Below are 17,153 nucleotides of genomic sequence, written 5' to 3' on the forward strand. Positions count from 1 at the left end.
ACCCAATATCATTCGGCCAAATGAATAAAATGGCCCGGCAAAATAGAGGTCCACCCATATTTGGATGGCGTAATCTAAAGGGGACAAAATGATACTACTTAATGCCCCAAAAGAAAGAAGACATTTTTCTCTATTTATTTTATTTTATTTTTTTCTCCTTCTCATGGGGCTATTTCTCCAAAAAGCCGCGCCCGTTTCGGGTAAAGAAAATCAACTGTAAACGCTCAAAGTAGATAACACTTTATGTGTAGTGAAGGAGGATTAGGGGATTGAATTGAAAGTATCAGTTGAATATGGTCAATACTCTTGTGGGAGACGTGACAGTGCCTATAAACTGCTAGGAAATTTTCAAAAAGGAACCTTCTCAAAGCTCATGTTTATCTCTTGCAAAGTTTTCTTCTTCATCTCTTCCCTCTTTTTTGATTGCTCGAACTTCACAGAAAGACAGCAGTATAATGTATCGACGCTTTCATCACCTAATGCCGTATAAGTATTTTCAAGATTCTTTGGTTTAAATAAATTTTAAATGAAAGTTTTCGTGTTTTCTTATTTATGTTTAAAATTAAACTTGTTTTTAAATAGAACTAGGGGAAACTCGGGCCCCACCAAATATTGGGTACCACCAAACACTGCGATTTTTTAATCAGTTATTCGACTTCAGGGAACAAGACTTACAGAATTTTATATGCAATATAGGGATGCTTGTCCACTTAAGAAATGGTCGAGATAGTCCAAGTAGTTTAAAAATAAAAATTAGTGTTTGGTGCTACCCCGTGTTTGGTGGTGCCCCAGTTTCCCCTAAGTCTTAACATAATACAATTTCAGCTTGACATTGGTTTATGGAGCTAAATTATATTATGTAAAGTCCAATTATAAATGGGAGGGAAAAGGTGAATTATATTAGTGCTCCAATTCAAAAATGCCCCACTCAATTTTAAAAAGAAGAAGAACAAATAAAATTGTTAGATAACTCAAAACGTGATCGTGAAGTAATCGCGAATTGATTAGAAAAAAAGGGGATCTCAGTGGCGTAATATGCAAGACCGTTGGATCTTGGGCGGTGAGATCTCTTGCTCGATTCTCACAGTTGTGAGTTCGAGTCCCGCCCGGTGCAAACAACTAATTGCCAGAAAAAGACGTTTTAACAAACTTCAGGAGCACTGAAGAAGTATTCACCATAGGGAAGGCATTCCTGGGCGATCTACAATCAGAAAACTCTTCCAATAAACTTTAAGAAGTTACGTGAGTTAATAAAAAGACTGGAAAAACACAAACCCATAATCATAATCAAACCCATCTTCTCTATTTTTTCAACATAATAAACTTTTATTTTATTTTAAGTTGTTAAACATATAAAAATACATCGTTTAGACTTTATTTTCTGAAATTTTCATTTAAAAATTTTAAAAATTCAGCCTTTGGGACTTGATTTTTGGAGACGATTTTTTGAAAGAAAAAAAAAAACATACACTGAGAGAAATCCGAAAAAGTTAAAATAACATTCCGGAAATGTTAATTTTATCCTGCATTTTATCGATCCGGAATCGGTGTAAATATTATGCTTTTCAGTGTATTAGGGGTTAAAGTTACCCTTTTTCATGTTAATTTTACCCTTAAAAGGTGTAAAATTAACATTAAAAAATGTTTATATATTTTTACACCTAAAAAGTGTTAAAGTTACGAGGAAAAAAAGTCAATCGCACCCTCGTTTTTTTCTCAGTGTACCACTCTATGGACAAAATTTCTCAGAATATATTCATCTGACGTCAAAAAACTAAATATTCCCTGTTAGCTGATGAGTTAAACTTCTTCTTGAATGGTAGATTTTTTATATCTTGATTACAACTTATTCTGCAAGACAAAACGTTGTAAAATATGCCGAAAACTGTATTTTTTATGTAAAATTCAGCCAAAAATCCAAATTTCATTTTAAAAACTAATGTAACGTTTAAAGTCTTAAGTACGACTTTAACTCATCAGTTAACAGGAAATGCTAGTTTTTTTGACGTCAGATGAGAGAGAGACTCTAAGATATTTTTTTCCACGAAAATATCTCATTTTGCAAAAAGGTTTTCGAAAATCCGTTCCCAACGGCGAATGTTTTTTTAAAAAGATTTTTGGATGAAAATTTCAGAAAACACAGTTTGAATGTTGTTCTTTTATATGCTTAGGGTAAAGGCTCATAATTTTGTCCAGTTTCTTATTTTGGACACTATGAGGATAAAATTGGACACTAAAAATAAATTGATTAATATGGATTTTTAATCCAATATTTTATGAATAATGAATTCTATCTAAATATTTGTTCTTTTTGGAAGATTTTAACATTAAATACGTTAAATTTTGAATATTATTTGAGATGAAATTGCTTTGTTGAAAATTCAGTGTGAGCAATTGCTTACGAGAAATATGACAGAACTTCGTGTTTACTTCAGTCTTATTTAGCTGTGGTGAAGTACTAAAAATTCTTCCTCGCTGTTTTTCAGTGACATTATTAAATATTCATTGAATATTGTGTTGACTCACGTTAATAGTGATTTGTACATTTGACCTGAAGTGAGATTTGCCTTGTGAATTACGTTTTTCATGTGAAAAATGTGCAATTTGCTAAGAGGTTCACCAGTGAGATGTTACTCCTTATTTTGGACAGGTGTTTTTCTCACGAAATTTCATGAAGTTTTAGCTTTAGTGGTGACTAGGTTGTATAAATGCCTGAAGAAACAAAGGAGCATCATCTCTACGAAAGAGATGTAGTGAGGAAAGCTATAAAAGGCTCCCGGAAAGGCTAGGGAATGAGTAAATCCGCACGTATTTGAAGTACCGAAGTCAACTCACTTTAATGAATGATATGGAAAGTTTCCGGGCTTCTTGTGACATTCTACGGTTCCCTTACATGAACAGGAAGCGGACTAAACGTATTAAAACTAATTTTAGTAAAAATAAGACGATAAATAAACAAAAAGAGTCAATTAGAATTGAAAATATCGCACTTCAAACTTGGAACATCGATGCTTATAAGCAGACTGGACAAAATTATGAGCCTTTACCCTATAAACTAAAATAAAAGTAAAAATTTATTAATTTGAAAAAAAAATAGAGAAAATATGGTTTTCCAGTCTTTTTGACTCATGTGACCTCTTAAAATATAGGCTCTAAACTCTGAACGTTTTTTTTTAATTTTTAGATTTTTTCTATAAGCCAAGTGCACTGAGAGAAGGTTGAGTGTTACCAGGACACAAAATGAGTGTTGTCACAACTCAAATTCCACACTCGAATCAACCAATCCTCAGGTGAGGCTCGGTATTACGTTCGAGGCTTGCTCTAACAGTCATTGAGGGTATTCTCAAGCCTCATCGAATGTGAGGTGAAGTGAGGTTTGTTCCAAACCTTAGAGTGTATATATAGAAGCCTAACATGTTGTTTACACTTTTCCAAAACAGATGTACTACCAATTACAGTCTATTGATAAAGAATCATCATGACTTTGGTTACAAATACCGCCAGTACGTACAGACTTTGATAGCATCCTATCGGTGAACAGCGAGAACTTAGTTTTGTACCCCTAATATTATATTTTACCATTTACAAAATGTAATTGATAAAACGTTGTTAGTATTTTTTTTTAATTCTGTCTTCTCTTACTTTAAGTCAAGCTGAAGCTCAGTATGGATTCAAAACTGCGATGCTCTATGAATTTAATTCGGAAAATGACTTTACGCTTAAATAAAATTTGGTTTTTAGATACATACGAATAAATTAGCTAATTCTAGCAAACTGCGAAGTGCCCTTTACCTCATCATCCCTTTTTGGAATCGGATGGATGGATAAATATTGTGGTTGTTTTGGGTGGGTTAAAATGGGACTTGAAAAATTCTTATAACCCAAAACCAATGGAGAATTGCTTCATGAAGGAAAACGACGTATGGATAGAGGAAAAAGCATAAACGGATGGTCCAGCATTGGAATATCCATGTGAAAAACACACCCACTAAAAACACATTAGAAAGCATCCTGAATATTTTTCATCATCAAATTTAACGACAATACATCGATGTTTTGTGGAATATTGCGATCAAATATATTGATTCTTCCTTTTTTTCTCATCTTCTCTCAAACCCTCTATGCTCCTCTTTTCAGCTACCCAAGTGACCACCCTAAAAACATATATATGTATACATTACGTAAATAATGTGCGTGAAACGAATTCCATAAACTACAAGAAAATCTCTCTATATTCTTCCATATAAACCTGAAGTCACGTCCGAAAATCGACAATAGGAAAGGAAGAAAAAAAGTTTTTGCAATTCTTCTTTTTCTGGACTTCCTATTTCTCTCTCTCTCTGTCTCTCTGTGAGAATATTGGGAGAAAAATCAAGGAAGAAGTGCGTAAGAATAAGGTATCGACAGTTTGAAAGGAGGAATATTGCGTAAATTAATTTCTTTTGAAATTCCCTTTTTAAACACCCTTTTTTACGCTCTCATTGCTCTTCACTTTGATCTCCAAAGAAAACCATTTTCCATTCTATTCTTTTCCACATTCGCAATTGCATTTGTCTCCCAAAACCAATTTAATTTAACTTTCAAAGTAATTGAAATTGAGGCTGTTTAGTTCGGTTCTTCACTTACCACTCGGAAGATATTCAGGAAAATTGTCAGCAAGTGGAGGCGCCTGGTAAAAGCTCCATTGTAACGTTCAACGAATGGCACGTATAAATTGGTTAATCTGAAATAAATATGAAGAACATTTTATTATTTTCCACAAAAGATACTTTGTTTTGGAGAAAACTTCTGATTGTTCTATTTTCTTGGAGTTATTTTCAACAAGAACACTGCGGGGAAAAAAAAGTATCAAAGCCCATAGAAAGAGAAATGAGACTATTTGTCCTCTGGGAAATGCCCCAAGTTTCCGCAGATGTAATCAATATCCAATTTCAGAGAGAATTACAACATTGAATCTGAAGTTTTCTAACTGGGTGTAGATCAAATGTCGAATGGGGATTATTACATCTTTTAAAGACTCGCTAAGTTTAATTCTCCAAAATTAGAAAAAGAAAAATATTGGATTAAATTCCATTATAACAACTTAACGTGAACCAATTTTATGCAAAATTTTTACACTTCTAGCCTTTTTAGTTCTAAAAACTTTTAGGTAATTGGCACATTGAGTCGAGTAATAAATTCTTTTTATGATTTTTTTACATGGGAAAGAACTAATTATCATTAAACAAAATACTCAAAGAGAGACGAAAAAGAGTCAAAGAGGGTTTATAACTGCTAAAAAAAACATTATTTAAGAAAATTAGCTATTCCCTCTGGTAAAATTGAAATTAAAAACAAATATGCAATGTTCTTTATAACTCTTAATTTGTTTTATCTTTTTCTATCACAATATCTTTTTGCGAAAAAAAATGTTTTTTTTTTTACAAAAAGTAAATTAACACGGCTAGTGATGTGTAAGGTCCTAATTCATATCTGTTATTTATTTATTTAATTACTTATTTTTACCAGTTGATATAGGAAAAAATTTTTTTTTTATTGATCGACGATTTGGTATTTTTGAATACATGGATGAATGTATTTCGGTTCTCTGAACATTTGATTTTGGTCAAAATAGGCCTCAAGGCCTAAGACCTTGGTAAGGGGGGTAGGTAAGGGGGGAAACAAAAAAAAAACAAAAAGTAAATATTTATCTGAAGTATTGTTAGTCACCTGCCCTTGCAATCAGACAGATGTATTTTTTTTGGACATTTCTTATGGAGAACTTAAGGCAAGAAAACAAACCAATTAATTCCAAAATCAATATTAAGAATAAGGGGAAGAAAATTCAAAAACTTTTAGTATTGGGAACTCAATCATTGAGAAAATTCGGAAAAATCAATGATTTGGAATCTTACTAATTATTAATTAACTAATTTATTAAATGAGTGCTAAATTTCAGAATTTTTCAATATTAAATCCTAAAAATTGTTAATTATTCATCAGAGCTAAATAAGGGCCTCGCCAGACCTGAGGATTAGTCGAGAGATGGCTTAGCGTAATTATAATAGAAATAATGGTTTAAGTGCATTTCCATCATTTTCCACTAAGCCGTCTCTCGGCTTAAGTTGTACGTGTGTCTAGGGCATAAAACTGAGATAATATGAAAAAGTTCTTTCATATTTCTCGTAAGAAACTGCTCACACTAAAGCTTCAACAAAGCAATTTTAACTCAAATAGTATTTAAAATTTAAGGAATTTGGTTTTAAAATGTTCCAAAAAGAACAAATACTTGGTTGGAATACATTAAATATTTTAAGAAAATTCCTTAGTTTTATTAATTTTTTTTTAATATTTAATTTTATCCCCAAAGTGTCCAAAGTGAAAAGCTGTCCCAAATTATGAGCACTTCCCCTACTGGTGTTTAAAGCATTGTAAAACCTGCGAAATATATTATTGCGTTATTTTCTTTAAAGAAGCTGCATTTTTTATGATTTACTGCTTTTTCGCGGATAAGAACTTAGGGGAGACCAGGGTTGAATTATCCAGCAAAAGAATTTTTCGTAGGCTGTAAATTGTGAAAATCATGTTTGAATCAGACTGAAGTATTTCCAGTTTTTCAATGAATAGAAATAGACTTATTTACTTTAAATAAACTTTAGTTTACCTATTACTGTTTCTAATGAAAACTATAACAGTACACCCCACACTAATCCTGTCTCAGTCTCCTCTACAGAATGAATATTTTGTGTCGTTTAAGATTTAGAATAATTAATTATTCTGAAGGACTCTTATATTCTTAACACAAAAAATAATAGAACTCTTTAATAACCCTTTAGAATATTATAACAATATTCTTGTTGTCTTTCAGAAGCATTATATTAAACAATAAACAATAATAGAGACGTATTTCCGGAGCTTGCCAGAAACTTCTCCCAGCACGTACCCAAGTAGCATCGCTTGACTAGAGTATAGGCACTACATTAGGTCATGAATACGATGCGCGTAAGTCTTTGGAACCCCAATCAACAGAAGAACTAAAATTTAATAGGTTTAACCCTTTAACGACGAGACAGTTTTCACTGACCGAAAATCAGCAATAAAAAAGAAACCGATAGGCAAAACTTGTGAAACGTATTACATTTGGTGTATTTTTTGCCTCTACGAACGACAGGGACAAAATTATCTAAAAAATTTAAGTAATTTTTCTGACGATACCAATGACAGATAATTTGCACTTTAAAGAAAAATATTGTTTGAGGATTGTAGTTTCTTGTTCTAAAACGGTTTTGCTTAAAAAAAATTGGAAGTATAAAAAAAAATTTAAAATCAATTTTCAATATGAGAATATAAAAATTCGCCATTTTTGAACTTAAAAATTTACTATATAGCAAATAGCTGTAGACTTGCAAAAAATACCCTAGATTCCTTCAACCTTCTACTTTGCAATTACGTACAAAGGTATGAAAGAAAATAACTTTAGGTTAGCAGAAAAAATTATTTTCTTTATGGGACACCGCGGTGTTCCAATCGTCCTTAAAGGGTTAAAAAATACCTAAAGAGATATAAGTTCAATGTTTAAGCTCTGACGTTATGGTGACCACGTGATAATTCTTTTCGGCCATTATAAAAAAATGTTAATGAAGACCAGTGATTTTTAATACTTTTATGGACATTTACCTACACTGAGAAAATTTTTATAAGTTAATATAAAAAGATATATTTGAAAATGTAGTGGTAAAAAAATTCAGAACTCTTTATATAAAATTAAGGATTTTTTTTACTTTAGGGTAACGTGTGATGTTTCGGGAAACTGTTTAGCACATTAAAGCTTCAAACAACTTAACGACTTTTCAAGTTATTTCTTTATTTGCTAATATAACTGTATATGTTCAATATTTTATCCAGAATAATGCTCAACGCACAATAACTCTTGTTTGTAAATATATTTTCAAAATTTCCTGTGAGAGTGAACGAGATGAATGATCTAGGTTTCAGTCACTCTCAATGAAAAATGTTAATTTTACCCTGCAGTATTGATCTAAAATCGGTGTAAATAATACCCTTTTTAGGTGTATTGGGGGTTAAAATTACCGTTTTTCATGTTAATTTTACCCTTAAAAAGATGTAAAATTAACATTAAAAAATGTTGATATATTTTTACACCTAAAAAGTGTTAAAGTTCTCAGGAAAAAAAGTTAAGATAAGATAAGATTTTGCCAGGGGTCAGTTCTCCATTTCGGATATTCCGATGCATCCAGGCCACCAATTGGGCCCCTTATGCTTCCCCACTCCTATTCTATCTTATCCCCCGATACGGGTAGCCGCTCTATATCACAGCTCTGTGAGCAGTCAGTGCCGTTACTATGTCACAGCATCCCTTCTCGGTGTGTGTTTGGGATCAGTGACAGCGAATATTTGTATCGACTGAAGTACCACTTTCACATCGAAACTCGTTCTCGTACCAGCCTCTATTGTTTAGGCGGTTCACTTTTTTGTCAATATGCACCATTGACTTACTATTCATTCATTCACTGGACGAATTCAAAGCCGATATGGCATGACAAATATTTTTCTGCTGCTGCTCAGCTTTGAACCCAAGACCTCGCAGTCATAGAGCTACTACTCTATCCACTGACCCACTCGAGGCCCCAAGGAAAAAAAGTTAATCGCACCCTCTCTTTTTTCTCAGTGTACCTCTGTCGTATCTACATTTCTTTTGTGTCAGTATTTCAAGAAAGAGGGGACGTCTGTATTGTAACTTGCACCAAATGCAGATACAAAACAAATGCAGATATGACAGAGGTAGATGCAACCGACGATTTGTCAACAATTTTTCGTGTTAAATTTACACTTCCTTAGGAGTAAAATTAGCATTTGAAAGGGTAACCTTAACCCCTAATACACATAAGAAAGGTAATATTTACAAAGATTTCGGATATCGTAGGGTAAAATTACCATTTCCGGAATATTAAATTAACTTTTAGGATTTCTCTCAGTGAATGATTTTGGAGAACATAGAGCTCAGATACTGCTTTAGTAGTATGAAGGGGTTTACTTTATCCCTCTCAAAAGGGGTAGGAAAAGAAATCGCAATAATTGAAACTGTGCTTTCTTGAAACTACCCCACAGTCCCCTATCACACTATTAAATTTTGTGGCAAAAACCACGTCACCTCTTCACTAATTTTTAAACTTCATTCACAATGTTGGTTTTAGAAAATCCCCATGGACATTGAGTTCACTGGAAGCTATCAGACAAACCCTCCACCAGTCAATAGCAATGCAAAATAAAAAGAGAACTTCCACTCACGACAAAACTATTTGGACAAACAGAAAGTCAAAAAGGGGAGAGAACCACACCTTACTCTGATGTTGAAAGTTTATCAAGCAATTTCCTCGCGGTATTTAAGTTCGCATATGACTGTTAACCTCTAATCACATGGCAAAATGATTGGGGATGATTTCAATGGGGACAAACACACCCCGAAGAGCCCCAAGTGTCATGTGTGACCGATCGATAGGGATGCCAAAGGCGCAGTCGCGATAAATTTCATCTGTATTGTTCACCGCATGTGCTCCACAATTTGGAACGTCTGGACAAGTGGTAGAGCTTTTTCACGGTGTCGATAGAGACGCTGAGGACTTATCAGAGCCACAGTTGGGCCAAAAACCTAATTGCCACCGCACAGACCTGTGTTGATTGCAAATATTGTATAGTGCGTTCTCCTTACCCTCAAACCCGCACATTTGGGGGGTTAAGCTGTTTTGTGGGTGGTAGATGGTTAATTCTGTGTATCAACTCTGTAAAAGAACCACCCTCAGAATTGATTTGGCGTGGAATCCGGGTCAAAAATTACTGCAAGATTTTTCTTGTGAACAGTGAGTACCGAAGTGTTTTGTGAAGTGATAAAAATTTATAGGGATAACCTATTGGCCGTTGGGAAATTATTTTCAAAAAAATACAAAAGAAAAGAAATTACATTATTACATAATGCCCCTTGCAAGAATGCACCCAAGTGTTGGAGGTTCTCCTCTGCCCTAGAAAGCTCCCCAATTGAACCACCAGCTAGAGATTGTCCTGAAAATCTTATACATTGAACGTTTTAGAGGGCATTTTTCGGTCATAGGTCAGATACAATCACTCCAATTAGTGGGTGGGATAATTAATTATTACATGCATGCACTTTGCAAAATTACCCCACTAAGTAGTCGAAGGGTTAATGGGAAAAATATTTCAATGACACACCCCATTGAAAATTCTCCCAGGACTACATTTTAATTTACTCATTGCTTCATTTACGTTCTTTTTTTTTTAAACTGTGTAACACCCAAAAAAAACACAATCTCAACCTCTTTAGAGCCCAAGCTTGTAGTCCATTAATTTTCATTAACACCTCTTTTCAGGGGATTCGTGTAAAATAACAAAAAAAAAGAAAATTCTCAGTGCCTCGTCTTACCAAAAAAAAAAAAAAACGAAAAATAATTCATTAGTGCTATGTGTTTGAATTTCTGAAAAGTGCAACAAAAAATTGAATTAAATAAATTGTCTCTGACCCCTGTTCTGGGGGATGAATGTGAGACAATTGGCCACTTCTCTCTCCCAATTGGACACTAACAACGGTAAGGATTTCCCAAACGGCTTCGAAGAAGCTCTACAACTCCAGGTAATTACTCCCTTTAAATTTATTAACTTCTCCAACAATTTTAGTATAGGGGAAATTAGAGCAATTTTGGAGGGTATTTTGAATTTTTTACTCAACTCAAACTGATATTATGAATTATTGATAGGGTTTAGAACGAATTAGTTTGACTCACGCATGTCTATAAAAATAATTTTCAAAGTTCCAATACTCAAAAGGGACGAACAGGGCATAGTTAACTTACATACAGATCACATTTATTTTTTAAAAGAATTTTGAAAAATTAAATTATAATTAAAATTAAAAAATTAAATTAAATTAGCCAGGGACTAAATTAGGCAATGAGACGGTCAAGTTTGCCTTAGGAAATATAATGTTTAAACTTCACTTTATTGAAGTATTTATTAGTTTAATCAATTAAAATTTGATTTGCTAATTTAGTCCCTGACTCCCCAATACATTGTGTTTAAAATACATATAGGTTCCTACTAATCGTTTTGGCTATCTTTTAGACCAAAGAACTACAAGATTCTATATATTCGTAAGAATTACTCTAGAACTCAAAATGTGTGCAACATAGGGTATATGTACCAAATTTCGGACAGCTTACAATTCCGGCGACTTTTTTTGTTTGACAGTTTATTACTCGAAAACGGTCTAACCGATTTTAATGAAATCCGGGTCAAAGTCGACATATGACTTAAGCTTTAAGCAAATATTTTCAGATTTTCCCTTTGAGTCCTCCATCTGGTAGCTCCCATATAAATTAGCCATGTTTTAATGCCATCGCACATTACAGGATTATATTACTAGATTATAAGATTATTATTACATTACAGGGCATTATAGGACTCTGCGATCTTTAGAGGTTTTAACTCTTTTTTCAATCAGAATATCACTGCATAAGAGACATTTGTTTAGATACAATCCTTTTTTTATGAATTTGAAGGATATGGTAAAAGATTTATAAGGAAGATCTGGAAAATTGCAGGAAAAATGAAGAGAGAAAGATATGGTTTGTTCCAAGAAAATTTTCTTAGAGTCCTTATTTATAAATTTATCTTAAAAAGGACCAATATACGATTAACTATTATTATATAAAAGGAGTTTTGCAAAAAAAATCATTACAATTCTTATACATATGTTTTATGCTTTAGTGCTTTTTCTACATATTTTTGGGGTTGGTCCCGGGACAAAAGTTGTTACCTTTGCCAATACCTATCCGATGGTATAGGTCTCATTTGTGGCGAAAGGTTGGACTGTTTTGCCCATTGTCTTTTCTTATATATATATATTTCTTTTATTGTTTTGGAGTGTTATTTATTCAAGTTTAATGTTAAAACCTTTATAATTGATTTTTTTTTCCACCCTCTTGCCTCCATCGCCGTCTCAGCGTTGATCCTAACCCCCAGGACCAAACAGTGATTATATTTTTGGTTTTATAATTTGTTGTACATTTAATAGGGACTAGGTCAGTCAGACAACAGGCAGTAAGATTTCCAAGCTAATCTAATCAAAAAACAAGAGTATAAATATAATAATTTGAATTAAAAGTTGAAAAATTAGTGATGCTTATTAAAAGATATAAAATTAGGTTTTAATAAAATTGTTGGATAGTTGATTAGAATAGCTTGGCAATCTTTCACCATTAAACATTTAAGATTAGAATTTTAAATTTTGGTCTAGTCAAGATATGAAGTTTGAGGTATTAAAAGTTTATAGAACAATTTTATATTGCTAAAGGTCATAGGTTCTATCACACGTACCGCGAAATTTCAATTTTTTTTAAATTTCCAATTTCTCAACAAATCCTAGTAAAGATTATAGATATCTATTTAAAAAGCATTTTGAAATCCCCAAAATTCCGGAAAGTTTGAATTGATTGTAAACGGAAATCAAAATATAAATTCAACCCTCTGTCGGGTAAGGCCGTTTCAAGACGGTCATCACAAAAATCATATTTGCAACGATTACGAAGTTTCTGTTCATTTAAAATTGATTTAGTCCATTAAGTTATAATCTTATTCATATATCTTCTGAAAGTAAATTTAAAAGTGCGTTCGATGCGTACTTTGACACGTGGTAATTGTTAGAGGGTTAAGCTTTTTTTGTGATTAAGTTTAAGTCAGAAATAAGCCAATACACACCCAAACAATTGCGATTTGTCCTCCTCAATTTAGTATATCAATTTCTAATTTTAAAATTCTGAGCAGAATGAAAGATAAAGCAATTCTTTTATAATATAAGTATTTCAAAAAATGGGAAAATAAAAAAAATTTAATATTTTAATTTTTTTAACAGACTGAAGCCTTTTTATAACAATAATAAAATATATACATATATATTAGTTTCAAAATATGCTAATTTATTTTTAGAAATATAAGATAAGTAAAGCTTGTATCGACCATACCGGTTAGATCATCGCTCAAAAATATAATATAATAATGTTTTTTTTATGAATTATTCTAATCTTTTTCTTAATTGATTTTTGCAAAAGATAATTCCTTAAAAAAATATTTTATTATGTCAAGTAAAAAGTCTCATTAAGGACGATGGGTTTTTCAATCGTGATATTATGAAATTGCCTTAAAAATGGACCAATGTTAGAAAACAAATCGGCACATATTTTTGACCTAAAAAGGATAATCCTAACTAAGGTCAGAGGAACATCTGTTCGACAGGGAACCCCTATTGACACTTTTGTCGAAATGTTGAAAATTATTTAATGTATCTAGTAAAATATAAGTAATATAACGTTTTTTCTGTAACATACATTTTACTATAAACAGTGATGTTCAAATTTCGTATCCCAAATGGTACAGAGTAGGGTGTCAATAGGTGCTGACACGAGTTCTTAAAGTGGCAATAGACGTTCCTTTCACCCTATGTTAACTTCCGGAGGCAACCAAAATCCCGAATATCAAAATCTCGAAAGCCAAAATCCCGAACGTCAAAATCACGAAAGGACTAAAATCCCGAAAGGCAAAATCCAAGGATTTAGCGTTTTCAGCGTAAATTTCTATTTAATGTCCACACTTTGAATGCTGAAAGACTTCTAAAGTGCAATATCAATGGATGTTTCATACAGATAGGAGCACTCTGACTTTGCCATAAATCCAATATTAATGCATTTTAAGAATTTGGAATATTGCGTAACATAACTCTCCATGTTTTTTCACTTAATTGACATTTCGAAAAATAGTCGTTAATCTTCGTAAATTTCACTAGACCTCATGAATTTAGACGCTCAGCCTGATCTCCCAAATTTTGAGATGATCCCCGAGTATATTGATACCAATCCTCATTTTTCAAGCCGATCCCTGTGTCTATTTTGGGCCTTACGACATTGAAGAAGGTCTATAGAGGCTATCTATGGAAAAATTTTAAGTCGCTATCTTTTTTTTTTATCTTGGAAGATATTTAATTTTGAAATTTTCGATTTGTGACTTTTTGCCCCAGTCTCTTATACTGTAAGTGTCGGTAACTTTGTACCGTGCGTGCGGGTAACTTTGACACCCTATTGTTCGTAAGCTTTTCTTTGCTTCTAGAACTGAAGGATGGACTTGACCGATCCAATCTACCATGTCTGATCGATGAGAACTGTTCTTAAACATTAGAATTAAAGAAAAGCTTGCGAACAGGAGGGGATCAAAGCCACTCGCAGGGGACAAAGTTACCTGCACTTATGGTATTAATTCTCACCATTTTACGGAATCCTAGCCCTTCTTGTTTAAAATAATTAGATTTGCTTGTACGGGCTAGACTCAAAAGATAGATTAAAGCTCATCACAATCTTAAACAGTTCATATTTCCTCTATTATATCTAACTAAATACTATTCTTCTTACCCACACCTGCATCCATATAGAAACTGTGATTCCAAAAACTCTTTTCCACCAGCATTTTAAATTTATTTTTCTTATTACCATAAAATGTTCGATTCTCATTAAATTTCTTTTACATTTTTTTTTTCTTTCTACCTCCACCTCTTCTGGCCAAAAAATCACAAGAGAATACACTTGGCCTGGGTGAATGATGTATAATTATTACTTATGTGTTATTGAGAAACTAAATAACCGGATTCAATTAAATTTATAGCCGACAAGAGTCTCAATCGAGTTTGTTTCTATCATTCACCTCGGATTTTTGTGACTCTTCGGTTTCTAATTTGACCATTTTTAAACCAATACCAGAGCTTTTTTCCCCTGTCTCTTTCTCCTTCTTTTTTTTTCTTCTGATCATCTAAATTGTATAAAGCACTTTAGAGTCCACAATGTTCGATATGTATATATTTTTCTAACAAGATAAACCTCAATGGAGATTCACGTAGGAAAAATTCATGCAATTAAAAATTGTTAAGTTGTTATTTGTCTTTTTCTTTCCATATCAATGATCCCAAAACCATTCATTATTGTTCAAAAACGAACATCTCATCCAATGAACAATGGCAAGAAGGCTTGAGATCAGAGTAATTCATTTTTATATATATATATATATATTTATATATTCTTTCGTCGGACCAATCATAATGGAAAAGAGCAGCCAAAAGAAGCAAAATTTACCATTTGTCTGCGGCGGTCTCAAATGTAAGAGAAAAGTGTAATGTAACTGAATACTTATGAAGTGGACAAATGAGCCTGAGGTTGAATTTGAGCTTCTACACAACTATTCAATTGTTTACTGAAGCAATTTATTATGGTTAAAAATATTTGATGTTTCACTGAAATGAATGGGATGAGATAATGGGCTAGATGAGCTTATGCTGAAGTGTTTGTCCACAACACAAGAATCGCAAGATTTATTTATGTGTTCCAAATATTAAACGATTGGAATCCCCCCTTTTCTCACTCTTTTCTGTCATTTTTTTATAATGGTAACATTTCATTTTAAATTGTATCTAAATACAAATCGTTTTGTGCAAACGTTTCATGTTCACTTCATTTCCCCATACTAAAACTTATTGCATTCAAAGGTAATTTAAGAAGTCGTGAATGAAAAGTTTATAAATAATTTGGGATTTGAACCCAATATGATAACGATTATAATACCATATTCTCAATGTGAAGACTATATTTATTTAATATTGAAATTTTTTGTTTTGTAAGTTATCAGGGAATGCTTGAACGAGATAGAACTCTTCGTTAATTATCCTTCCGCGCGGTTTTGGGTGCATACTGGTTTATTACCGATTAAATTCATTCATAAATTATCGTAAAACCATTCCGAAATCGAAAATTGCTTAAGAAGTCCGCACTTTCGAATACTTTGACCTTTTACATTCATACTTAATTCATATTGGACATAAAATAATTTAAAAGGACATAAATATTTGACATTGAAAAATCGATAGAGGGAATGAACTGAAGTCGTTGGCTTTATATAATCGAAAATGTTATAAGTCGAAAGTTCTCTAGAGTGGTTCTTAAAGTGTAATTGAAAAAAAAAATCTTTGTTGATCTAGATGAAAATTTACTCACGATGGGGGAGGGGCAGTACCGAAGACTAAAAGTCAAGATCTCTTACCGTTTGATCGAGGTAATGAATAATATTGTCGTAAGTTGAAAGTAAACTATATATCAACTTGTCAGAGTATAAGTTGAACAACTAGATTTTCCACAAAAATCATTTTATTCGCTTTTTGGATACTTCTTTATACCCTCTACCTTCCCTGGTAAATATTATACTTGAAAGTTAATTATTTTCAAAGTGATAGAGATTTTAATAAATCTCAACAATCCTATATACTCTACATATAAAATCTCAGCTTCAAATCGCTTTCCTGTAAAATTTGCCTAATGCGAGTTATTCGTTTCTTATTCAGAGTGGTCAAATAATTAACGTGATTCAATTTTACAGATTTCTTCTATTAGTCTTTTAATTTAAGAGATTTCTGAATCAAATTTGTGAATGAGATATGTCAAATTTTATAACTTTGGTGACAGGATCTGTTCAGAATGAGATTTAATATGATCAAAATTCGGCTTGGATTTTGAATACCAAAACGTAAGTCTCAAGCTATCATTATCTAAAAAAAATTAATATCTTCTACTTCGTAACCCTTGTTCCTTAACGGAGAGATTATTCCTTATGTTGATCAGGTCAAAAACTTTGGTATCATCTTCAATTCAACCCTCTCATGGTCTGATCATGCATATCAAAGATTTGAGAGCTCTGTGCTATTGCAGTTTATATGTATATTTACCATACCGATTCGAAGGTATATCAGAGAGAACTTACCTAGAAACCCGTTGGAAGTTCGAAAATTTAATCCGACAAATTGCACAATAGTGATTTCGGTCCACAAAAAAACATTAACTTGAATGAAATTGAAATTCAAAAATTCTGGCATTCTGAAATTCCACAAAAACTACACAAAATTCACTTTTTATAGCAAACGTTTACGCCCTGTTGACGTTTGATATGTCAAGAAAAACTGAAATCCGATATAGAAGAACAGCCAACGCTAAATCGGAGAATATGTGAACTTGCACTTAATACTTCTGGTCGATTTTCGAATAGGTTTGACTTGGCTTTAT

General features: G+C 32.6%; 2 protein-coding genes across 11 annotated transcripts in view; one reads left to right on the forward strand and one right to left on the reverse strand.

The window, feature by feature from the left end:
- Positions 1-17,153, reverse strand: part of LOC129807826 (protein abrupt) — a 169,800-nt gene that overhangs the window by 78,511 nt on the left and 74,136 nt on the right. For all 3 annotated transcript variants that reach the window (XM_055857352.1, XM_055857347.1, XM_055857361.1), the window contains exon 4: positions 4,627-4,723. The gene's annotated coding sequence lies outside the window, so the exon portion shown is untranslated. The remainder of the gene's footprint in view (positions 1-4,626; positions 4,724-17,153) is intronic.
- Positions 9,559-17,153, forward strand: part of LOC129807828 (voltage-dependent L-type calcium channel subunit beta-2) — a 130,985-nt gene continuing 123,390 nt past the window's right edge. For 4 of the 8 annotated variants that reach the window (XR_008752330.1, XM_055857368.1, XM_055857369.1 and 1 more), the window contains exons 1-2: positions 9,559-9,857; positions 10,383-10,642. Coding sequence is in view for 7 of the 8 variants with exons in the window: in XM_055857368.1 (XP_055713343.1) it covers positions 10,547-10,642 (96 nt within the window). In the remaining variant the exon portion in view is untranslated. Of the gene's footprint in view, positions 10,643-17,153 lie in introns of all 8 variants that reach the window. The other 4 variants (XM_055857363.1, XM_055857372.1, XM_055857375.1 and 1 more) reach the window with 2 other exon arrangements.

This window comes from Phlebotomus papatasi, chromosome 3 (assembly GCF_024763615.1).
Source record: "Phlebotomus papatasi isolate M1 chromosome 3, Ppap_2.1, whole genome shotgun sequence".
NCBI lineage: Eukaryota > Metazoa > Arthropoda > Insecta > Diptera > Psychodidae > Phlebotomus > Phlebotomus papatasi.